At 59.2% G+C, this 11,035-nt stretch overlaps 1 protein-coding gene across 1 annotated transcript; it reads right to left on the reverse strand.

Annotated features, from left to right (window-relative positions):
* Window positions 1–3,303: 3,303 nt before the first annotated feature.
* MRPL21 (mitochondrial ribosomal protein L21) lies at window positions 3,304–10,140 on the reverse strand. Its single transcript, XM_040465759.1, has 5 exons — window positions 10,011–10,140; window positions 8,673–8,836; window positions 5,907–5,959; window positions 4,840–4,943; window positions 3,304–3,420 (listed from the first exon to the last, which is right to left on the reverse strand). Exons 1-5 carry the CDS (start codon window positions 10,051–10,053, stop codon window positions 3,356–3,358), a joined length of 429 nt encoding a protein of 142 aa, XP_040321693.1. The 5' UTR covers window positions 10,054–10,140; the 3' UTR covers window positions 3,304–3,355.
* Window positions 10,141–11,035: the final 895 nt, after the last annotated feature.

Below are 11,035 nucleotides of genomic sequence, written 5' to 3' on the forward strand. Positions count from 1 at the left end.
AGCCTTCCAGCTGCTTGGCTCCCGTCTCCTGCGGCCGCTGCTGTGCCCGCCTCCACGGAAGCGGTCCTCGGGCCCAGGTGTCTGAGGCCCTGGGTGTGGGGATGCCGGGACGAAAGGTTCTGAGCCTTGGGCTCCCGGAGCCATGTGCAGACAGGTGAGCTCCGTGGGCACCACTTTAGTTTAGTTTAAGACAAGTATACTCTTTTTGATATATATAAAGTTCATCCATTTATTTTGGGAGAGAGAGAGCATGAGTGGGAGAGGGGCAGAGAGAGAGGGAGAGAGAGAGAATCCCAAGCAGGCTCTGCACTGTCAGCACGGAGTCCGATGCGAGGCTCGAACTCACAAATGTGCCATCACGACCCGAGCCGAGGCCGGACTCTCAACCACTGAGCCACCCAGGCGTCCCCCTGGCTGACCCTTGTAGACATCACCGAGTCCCACCTGCACTTTAATGCTTCCAGGGCTGTGTCTTTCCGTGGCTCCCGTAGACGCTGGGCCCCATCTCCTCCACAACCTCCCGGGTCATCAGCCTCGCCGGTGAGTAACACAGAATCTCATCCTTATCCTGGAGCTGGCTGTCCAGGGAGGGGGGAAGGCCAGTGAGAAACCCGGCACAAATAAATACACATGTGCTGACCCCGGGGAGCAGACAGGGAGTGGACAGCGACCCAGGGCAGGGTCCTCCTGAGATGAGATGGCCTGGCAGCCCCCTCCGAGCTAAGACGCAGATCCCTCGCAGCCGGGCCTGCGGGTTAGGGCGGGACTCATAGCCCTTGTGCCAAACCCCTGGGCTGTCCTGCCTCCCAGTGTCCCCTTTCATGCTTTTCTTAGTCTGCCCCCCCACCGCGTTCTCAGGACATTCCAGGATCCGCTGGGAGGCTCTGAGAGGGTGAGCGGACTCTGCAGGCCAAGGTGGGTGGAGGGAGCAGGGGCCTGGGTTAAAGGGAGGTGAGGCAGGCAGGTGCCTGGCCACACCCCTCCCCTCCTCCCCCCCCCCCCCCCCCCGTTGTTCCTGGAGCTGCAAGGTGACCCCGTGGAAAGAACGGAAAGCTGGCCTAGGGGAGCAGGGAGGTGCTGCGGCCCCCCTAGCGCCCTACCAACCCCGGGGGGCGGCCTGTGGCGTGGCTTCCGCCCCAGAACGGCACAGCTGTCGGGAAGGGCCTGTAAGGAAAAGTTCACTCTGCAAAAATACAGATGTGGATCTTTTTTTTTTTCAATTTTTAAAAAAATGCTTGTTTATTTTTGAGAGAGCAGGAGTGGGGGAGGGGCAGGCAGAGAGAGACGGAGACCCTGAATCCCAAGCAGGCTCCGGGCTCTGAGCTGTCGGCACAGGGCCCGACGCGGGGCTCGAACTCACGGACCGCGAGATCATGACCTGAGCCGAAGTCGGACACGTAACCAACTGAGCCACCCGGGGGCCTACCATCTTAACCATTTTCAAGCGACAGTTCGGGAGCATTAATGACTGTCACAATGGTGTGCAGCCATTACTGCCGTCTACTTCCAGGCTTTTCCATGACCTCAAACAGAAACCCTGTACCTATCCAGCAAGAACTCCCCGTCCCCTCCCCGCTGCTCTCAGCCCCCGGGAACCTCTACGCTTTCTCTACGGATTTGCAAATTCTAGACGTTTCATACACGTGCAGTCGTACGGTTTGTGTGCTTTTGCGACTGGTGGCTTTCAGCATCGGGTGCTCAAGGTTCACCCGTGTGGTGACAGGTCAGGGCCCCATCATTTTTAGGGCTGTACGACATTTCACTGTGTGCCCACTGCCCACATCTATCCACCCACCTGTTGACGGACACGAGTTCCTTCTGCATTTTGGCTACTGTGAACAGGCCTCGTCCAGTTCAGTGCTCAGTGCTTTGTGGGTACCCGGCCAGCTCCCCGGAGCGGGGGTTCCGCCTCTTTCTAGGTGGTGCGCGCGGTCACTTCTTTGTCACCCGAGTCCTCACAGCCGTCCAGCGAGGCGGGCACCGCATACCCGGCTCCGTCTGGCTCCAGAGCTGAGCGGTACGGCCGGAGTCCGTTCCGCGTCCCGGCGCGTGGATGCGCCAAAGGCAAAGAACGTGGAAGGCGGATCCCGTCCTCAACTGTGTCAGCACGAGGACGGTCCTCAGAAGTTCCTGGCGTGGCCTCGGCGGGAGTGCACCCCACGCTCCGGGGCTGGCTCCCGCCACCCCTCACACCCAGCATCATGGGGGTGGGGGGTGGGGGGGGCCTGCTGCCCACTTGCGCGGCCCCGTCCTGCAGGGCTGCGCCCCCTGCTGTGCACGGAGGGCACTACGGGAGGGAGAGCCCCCCAAGGGTGGCCGGCATGGGGGGGGGGGACCTCCGCCTACAGAACTGTCTTCTTCCTTCCCTCCCCTGCCCACCCCCCTGCAGGGAGGACCTGACAGGCGACTACCCCCCCACCATGACTCCCCGACCCCCCAAGCAACTCCCCAGGACTCCTGCCGAAGAAAGCATTCACCCCGGTTCCACAAAAGGTTGTATTGTGCGACTTACAAGCCCTAACTGTTCTTTGGGAGGAAGGCCCTGCCTCCGGGAAGGACACAGAACAGGGGACCTTGCCATCGGAGAGCCCCTCTCCCCCACTGGCTCCCCCTGTCCCGGGCCCACTTTGGGTTCAGGACCTGTCGTCCCTCCTTGCCTGGGGGGTTAGCTGGCCTGACTCCCAGCACACAGATCTGGGCGGCCCCAAAGGCTTCTGGGACAGGCGGCTGCTTCCAGGACCCACTTGGGAACCCCTCCCGCCCCTCACGGCTCCAGGCTGCCCACTGTCCCTCCTCCCGTCCCCGCTGCCCTGCCCTTGGTGAGAGCGCCACCTCCCTGCACCGCAACCCTCCTTTCCTGCTGGACCGAGAGCAAAGGACAAGAACAGGGACTCTGGGCCCAGAAGGTTCGAACCCCAGCTTCTTGAAAAACCCAATCACTAGACACAGGTATACTCGGAGATGGGGTCCACTCGCTTTCTGTCCACCCACCTTGCCCAGAAGTGGAAGCCGGACTGTTTCTCTTGGCGTGGGCTCCCGGGTCCCGGCTGCGCCCCCCTCCACACCCTCGGGCCCCACCGCCTGCGCTGGGGTGGAGGACAGCCAAGAGAAGCACAGTGTCCCTTGCACAAGCCTCCAGGCTGCAGCCCCGGGAGGGCCGTGCTTGTAATTCTTCCCGAGTTCCAGGCTTCTCTGGCTCCGGGAGGCTGGCTGCTTAAAAAACTATGCTCACAGACGGGGGTTCAAGCTACAATGGCCTGTCACGGGCACGTGGAGATTTTACGTCACAACTCAGAAACCCGGTCTCCGGAAAACGGGAGTTTATTTTTATACTCTGTAAATAGTAGCTTCGCGATCAACACAAACACGGAGCGATCTCAATGGTGTTCACCCGGAGGACAGTCTGTGGGTTCACGATAACTGGAAAAGACAGACAACAGGGTCACCGCTCGGCCACGGATTCTGCCGCTGTTCGTGAGCTATAGTGAAACCCTGCTGTTGGGCCACCCGAACTTTCCATGGGGTTGGCCTCACACCGGCTCTCCCCAGGCGGCAGGCACGTGTGGGCCCCAGCGGCCACCTGCCGTGAGCGCGTCACGGCGGGTGCTTTCCTCTCTGCCCACACGGCCCACGGGCACCATCAGACACAGCAACACCAGGGCCTGGAGGCCAGGAGCGTCCTGGCCTGGGGGCGGACGGTCCGTCTGCCCGAACCTGGGGCTCCCTGATGGCGGCAGAGTGTAGGAGAGGCTCCTCCTGGCCTGACCTGCGGGGAGGCCGGCCTACTGGTTCGGGATATTTTAGGGACTCCCCACTATGAACAGCTTAGGCAGCCCTTACGGCGTCACCAAGGACCGTGGGTGCTATGCGCTCCCGGGGGCGGCATTCCATAGCCCGCGCGTCCCAGCCACGAGGAGCCCCCACCCTGTCAGTTAACCGGGCAATGGAAGGTGGCCGTGGACTGGGGCAAAGAAGGGTGACGTGTGGGGGTCAAAAAGAACGGGGCGGCACGGGCCAGGCCTCGGCTGGGCGCTCCCCCAGGACGGGGGGGGGGGGGCAGAGAGTGGGTAGTGCCAGCTGGACTGAGACCCAGGCGGGTCTCCTCCAGCCTGGGGCCTCCTCCCTGTGAGCCCAGGTGCCCCGGTGCCCTCTACCCTGGATGCGTGGAGCCCGGCACCCACACCAAGAGGCTGGGCGGGGAAAGCCGGCCTCCTGCCCTCGCTCAGGGGACGCCCTCGCCTTCCTGACCCCTCGCATCGCACCCTCTGCAACACTCCTGCAGCGCGCTCCAAGACGCCCCGGGATGAGGCCTCCGCTCCCCTTCCCGCTCACTGGCCGCTGAGCCCACCCCGCGGCTCCTCTGTTCCCTCACGTGCTGCTCACGAGCCCCTGCCCGTGCACCCACGCGGGGGACACGCACAGGTGACACGCACGAGTGAGGTCTCTGCTGTGAAGTCACCCCTCAGACTCGCTGCTCCCAACTCCACCCTGGGTCTCCCCAACCGCGCCAGGGTGCCTCCTCCCTGCGCGGCTCAGGCGGTCGGCCACCGCGGGTCAGGGCCTGCCTTGTCCCGTCGTCCTCACGCTGCAAGCTGCCCGAACCGTCATCACGCGGCTCCCCCTGGTCCTCGGTGGGCTTTGTTTCTTCCCTCTCCGACCTCTGACCTCACCCCGTGCCACCTGAGGGGAGCCTGAGGCTCCCGGGCCCTCCCTCTGCACCCCTGCACCTGTCCGTCCCCGTCAGACCTGTGAGGCCGGGCAGAGCTCCCTCCCCGGGGTGTGGCCGCTGTACCCCGGCGGAGCACGAACGAGGTGCCAGCCACACTTTCTCTAGCTCACCTTTCTTCTTCCTGTAGTTTTTCCTTTTCTGAAATTTCATATTGATTTTTGGCCATGATTCTGTCTTTTCAATGACTGTGGCTTCTACCCGAACGAGATCCTTTCTACAAGACAGACAATGTCCTTTTGATTATTTTTTAAGCTTACTAATGCTTTATATATAAGAATCTCCAAAATGAAGTTTTACTGTTGTGTGTGTGTGTGTGCGCGTTATAAAAGTGAGATGTCTTTTTCCCTGCAGACATTTTGAAAAGCACATAGCAGCCTGATCAAGATCAGTGCAGAAAGGACAGGGCTGGGGGACTGGCAAAGTAAGTGAAGAGGGATAAACTCCCAGTGATGAAATAAATCAGTCATGGGGACGTGACTACAGCAGAGAATACAGTCAATAATGCTGTAATCGCTTCGTGTGGTGACAAACGGTGACCAGGCCCGTGGGGGGCGTGCACTCTGCAAAGCATGAAGGTACCACACGCCTAAAACGAACGCCGTGTCGTATGTGAATTATACAATTCAACACCATAAAAAAAGAACAGCATCAGGGTGCCTGGCCGGCTCAGTCAGTGGAGCACATGGCTCTTCATGTTGGGGTTGTGAGTTGGAGCCCCACATTCGGTAGAGTTTACTTTAAAAAAAAAAAAAAAAAAGAAAAGAAAAAAAGACAACAGGGGCGCCTGGGTGGCTTAGTAGGTTAAGCGCCCGACTCTTGATTTTGGCTCAGGCCACGATCTCACGGTTTGTTGAGTTCGAGCCCTGCGTCGGGCTCTGAGCCGACAGCAAGGGGCCTGCTTGGGATTGTCTCCCTCTCTCTGCCCCTCCCGCTGCTTGCACGCATGCATGCACCCTCTCTCCCTCTTTCTCTTTCTCAGAATAAACAAACATTAAAACAAAACAAAAAGAAAAAACCAGCAAGAAGATCGCAGCATAGTCCGTCAACAAATCGTAAGGGCCTATGCTGTAGTAAGTTAGTTAACGGGACAACGCTGTGGTCCAGGGATCCTCTGCCTGGCGACCCTGCGGTGGCCCGCGTGGGTCCCGGACAAAGCCAGCGTGAGCGAGCGTGTTACCCGAGGAGCGGCTTGCCAAGTAACGTGAAGTTGTCGGCTCCCACCAACAGCACCTGCGGAGCGAAACAGACACGTTACCGGCAAGTGACACCAGAGCTCGTCGATCAGGCGGCGACACGAACGCCCTGGAGACTGAGACAGTGTGCCGATGGCATGCCGCCGACCAGGCTACCTCATGAGTCGGTCCCTGGGACGGGAGCCGCTCAGGAGCTGGTGAGCGGCAGCCGGGGCAGGAAAAACCGAGCCCTCGACCCGGTGATTGTGCACCCGGGCTGTGTGTTCACCGTTTGTGCACATGGTGGCTCTTTTCTTTTTTTTTTTTTTTTTTAACTTTTTATCGGGGGGCGCCTGGGTGGCTTGGTCGGTTAAGCGGCCGACTTCGGCTCAGGTCATGATCTCACGGTCCGTGGGTTCGAGCCCCGCGTCGGGCTCTGTGCTGACGGCTCGGAGCCTGGAGTCTGCTTCGGATTCTGTGTCTCCCCCTCTCTCTGCCCCTCCCCTGTTCATGCTCTGTCTCTCTCTGTCTCAAAAATAAATAAAATAAAACGTTAAAAAAAAATTAACTTTTTATTGGAAGTTATGACATAGACAAGGAGAAAAATGCACAAATCATACTGGGGTACTTTTTTTTTTAAGTTTACTTCTTTATTTATTTATTTATTTTTTTAATTAAAAAAAAATTTTTTTTTTCAACGTTTATTTATTTTTGGGACAGAGAGAGACAGAGCACGAACGGGGGAGGGACAGAGAGAGAGGGAGACACAGAATCGGAAACAGGCTCCAGGCTCTGAGCCATCAGCCCAGAGCCCGACGCGGGGCTCGAACTCACGGACCGCGAGATCGTGACCTGGCTGAAGTCGGACGCTTAACCGACTGCGCCACCCAGGCGCCCCTTAAGTTTACTTCTTTATTTCAGAGAGTGCAGAGCAAGCAGGGGAGGGGCAGAGGGGGGGCGGGGAGAGAGAATCCCACGCGGGTTCCACACTGCCATCAAGGAACCCCACGTGGGGCTCGAACTTACGAACCGGGAGCTGAAATCAAGAGTCGGATGCTTAACCGACTGAGCCCAGCGGGGGCCTCGTTCTGCGGCATCTTTTGAAGCAGCTCGTAATGCTAACCCTGCGCACTCAGGTTCAAGTGTATTTTCTGAGGACTGCGGAATCCCATCCAGCAGCCTTTCTCGGCACGGCCAAGTGTGGCCTCCCAGGATGACCTCTTTGCGCTGCAAGGGCAGGGGTGTTTATTGAAGTTGGAGAACCATCTGAAGTTTGACTGGTAAGAAAAATACCTGAGCATATGTAACTTAAACATCTAAAGGCAAAAAGCGACTTTTGTAGCAGCGTTAACGGGCTCTTTATGCCAAACGATGACAATCAAAAAACTTTCACGGTTACTTCAAGGACGATGTGTTTCCTGCTCCCAGAGGCTAGATTTCCTAAGTTAGGGATAAACAACCCACGTTAGGTGAGGCTTTCGTCTATGTTAACATGAGGCTTTCGTCTATGTTAATGTGATGTGTTTGAGAACAATGTCTTTGGGAGGTGCCTGGCCGGCTCCGTCGGTCAAGTGTGTGAGTCTTGATCTCAGGGTTGCGAGTTCGAGTTCCATGTATAGAGATTGTTAAAAAAACAAAACAAAGCAAAAAGCCTTTTTAGAAGCCTTCACAGATACACTCTTAAAGGCTCCCGTTACTTTAGACATCACAGAGTAAACCCACTCGTGCTCACGGGCTCATGACCGGCCACTGTGTCATTAAGGAGAGGAGAGTTCTGAGGGTTGCTGATGTCCAAAACACTTAATTAGTCCAGCTCTGGGCTCAGATCACAGGCTGGGAGAAGAACTTCCTAGAAACAGAATTTAATGCTCTGCTTGGTGTAATACATAAAGAGTCTGCAATCACAAAGGAAGAAGTCTTAATGAAAAAACCACACGTGTTATGGTACGTTACGCTAACAGTTAAACCTATCCTACAGAAATGACCTAGTGCAGAGAACTTCGATTTTACACACTTTTATAAGTAGAACAGGCCAAAAACAAATAGAGCCGCCCAAAACAGCAAACAGAATCCTAAGTGATGGGTAGAAACGCTAAGTTCACAGACGGAGCGGTGTAGAACGGCCAGCAAGATCAATCAGTCTCAGGGAAGTGCCTCTGAATCCAGTCCTCTCTGTTTAAAAGCCATCAGGGGCGCCTGTGGGGGGGCTCAGTCTGTTCAGCATCTGACTCTGGATTTTGGCTCAGGTCGTGATGTCATGGTTTGTGAGATCGAGCCCCACGTCGGGCTCTGTGCTGACAGTGTGGAGCCTGCTTGGGATTCTCTCTCTCCCTCTCTCCCCGGCTTATGCACGTGCTGTCTCTCTCAAATATTGAAAAAAAAAAAAAAAAGAAAAAAAAGCAGCAGCCATCGATTCGAAGGCCAGAGCGGTGTTCCAGCCGAAACATTTCTCCCGTAACATGGGGTTGAAAGTCTACGTGTTCACCTGGACGCCCATTATGTTCCGTGGGAGCAACGTCACGGAGACGGGAGACGAATCAGCACACATACTTTCCTCTGCGGAACGTGCTGCCTGCCTCCCTGTGACAGGGTCTCCTGGGGGGGTGGGGGGGGGGGGCGGCCCCCCCCCCCCCCCCTGCCACCCCCGGGAGGATGCTGCTGTCCTGCCCCACGGGTATGCTTGCCTTCACCCGCCGACCTGAGGGAGCCTCCCCAGTGATGCGCCCGGGGAGCGGGATGGCACGTCTGGTGACTGTCACTGACGGTCTCACCTTCTCCAGCCGGATCCTCTCCCCACACGCGACGTCTAATTCACTGTCAATTAAAATCAGGTCCTCGGAGGTCACCTTCCACTGGTGGCTGGCAAAGTGCACCACGGCGAAGAGCCTGCCGTACTGGCCGGTGGCGATCATCTCGTTCACCTTTCCCACAACCTCTAGGGGGGAGCGGGGGGAGAGGGAGAGTCAGGACCGGGCCGGGTCGGTCGGCTACTCATGACCGGGACGGCAGCCGCTCCACCCCACCTGGCCCCAGCCGCTGTGACCGTGGTACAGGACCACGTGGCCCCTGCTCCCTCTCAGCGGGACAGGAAGCTTCCCCGGCAGCTGGCACCCTCGAGAGGGGAGCTCACAGCCGGGGGGGCTGCTTCCTCTCCCTGCTGCGGGCAGTGTCAGCCCGCTGTTCCCAGGAGCACAGGCACTCGGGGCACGTGGGGCTTTTCCAGACCAAGTCCCCAACCCCATATGATACCCCGCTCTGGCCTGAGCACTGTCTCTCTGACTCTGGGGAGGACAAACCTTCACCCTGTTTGATTCCCCATCTTTACTAAGAAAAGGCCAGAGGACTGGCAAAGCGAAAGGAGAGACTGTTTTGCAGGTAAGGAAAAGCTAGAACTATGCCGCATAGCATTGGGGTCTACCTGGAAGCTTCCGCCCACACGGCTCCCTGCTTCCGCTGCCCCGGCTCGGGTCACAGACCCTGTGGAGCCCTGACCCACCAGCCTGTGCGGGGCTGGGTGCGCAGGGGAGGAAGACATCCTTCCTGCCCTGACAGCGGAGCCCAGGCCGGAAGCCGCACCGAGGAAGGGCAGGACGCTGTTTAGCTGGCGTGGCATCTCAAAAGACGCCACCTGCTACCCTGCGTGTCTAGCTCTGTAAAAAACACCGAGGGTGCCGCGCTCCCTCATGGCAGCCACGGCGGCCGGCCACACCGTCCCTCCTCACGGCCACAAGCCCCGGGCGGACGCCCGTCCCGACACCCCGACGGTTTCTCCAACGCCCAGGACGGCACGGGCTCCCGCTGCCCACTGTGCACCCTGTTCTTCTGATCGCAGACAGATCTGTCCCTGACCCTGTGCTCCTACCAGCGGCGGGAAGCACGGATGGCCCCGGGGGCCCCTCCCTCTTACGCAGCCTGCCCTGAACGTGCTCGGTGCTCAGGAGCATTTGCCAAGTGAACGACGGTTTAACTTTTTGTGCTCGGTGGCGAAAATGGGCCTGAGCATTCACACTGGGCCTCAGAGCGCCCGGCCACGCGACGTCCTGTCTGCGGCCAGGTGACCGCCTCTGTCAGGGAGGGGGGCACCGCCCTGCAGCCTCTGCCCCTGTTACCTGCGTGCTGTCTGGTCTCCTCAGCTGGGTCTGGCAGAACCATTTCTGGCCAAGGCGGTGAACTCAGCGACGTTTCAGGAACGTACCTGTAAAACGTTTTCACACGTGTGCGTCACCGTTCAGAATCTGTAAGACGGGGTTGCGCTCCCAAGCCCGGGGGCGGGGGGGGGGGGGGCCCGGCAAGTGCAAACTCACGGCCGTGCTGCCACGTGACGACCGAGGACAGGCTCCCGCACAGCCTCTCGGAAGGAGCAGGGATTCCAAGGAACATCCACTAATCACTCGTAATTAAAACGGGATTCCGACCATGCCCCGGGCCGGTGGCCCATCCGAGCCCTCTCAGTGTCCCCAGGGCACACGTGCTCGGACGTTAGGGCTGCAGCGCTGTGCTCCCCTCCCCCCAGCACTCCACAAGAAGATAAGAAGCTCTCAGCACCTCCCCCCACCCAGCCCACCGGGCTCCTGTGTCTCATCTTGGCACTCGCGGGCCCCGAGGGCAGGACTCCAGCGTCAGGACTGTTTCCCGTGCTCTCCCCCTTCCCCGCCAGCCCGAACCTCTAACTCCCACCCGGCAGGGGCCTGCTCGGCCTTCGTGGGGGGACAGGAGCCAGGCAGGCCTGCATCTGAAGCCCAGCTCTGCCGACAGAGTAACGCGACCTTGGCAAGCGTCTCACTAAACGGGAATAAAAGTCCCTCCTCCCCGCTCCCCCCCCCCCCCCCCCCCGGGGCGGGGCGGGGGCGGGGGGGGCGGGGGGCGGGGAGGGGGGGGCGCGGGGGCCCCGCCCAGGACCAGCGGCAGTGCTGTCGCGGGTCTGTCCTGTGCCGCAGCCAGGCGTCTGCCCGCGGCCCGGGAGCCGGGTGCACCGGGCCGGGAGCCTGGAGGCAAAGAGGGCCGCGGGGTCTTTCTGACTTCCCCATCTGCCTCTGCCTCCAACTACTGTCGCCTGCAAAGAGGGGAGAGCTCGGGAGAGCCCAAACTGAATTATTCAGAAGCGTCTTAGAGCTTCTGTCCCTTTGCTGCCAGA

This window comes from Herpailurus yagouaroundi, unplaced genomic scaffold (genome assembly GCF_014898765.1).
Source record: "Herpailurus yagouaroundi ecotype Mexico unplaced genomic scaffold, PumYag 569, whole genome shotgun sequence".
NCBI lineage: Eukaryota > Metazoa > Chordata > Mammalia > Carnivora > Felidae > Herpailurus > Herpailurus yagouaroundi.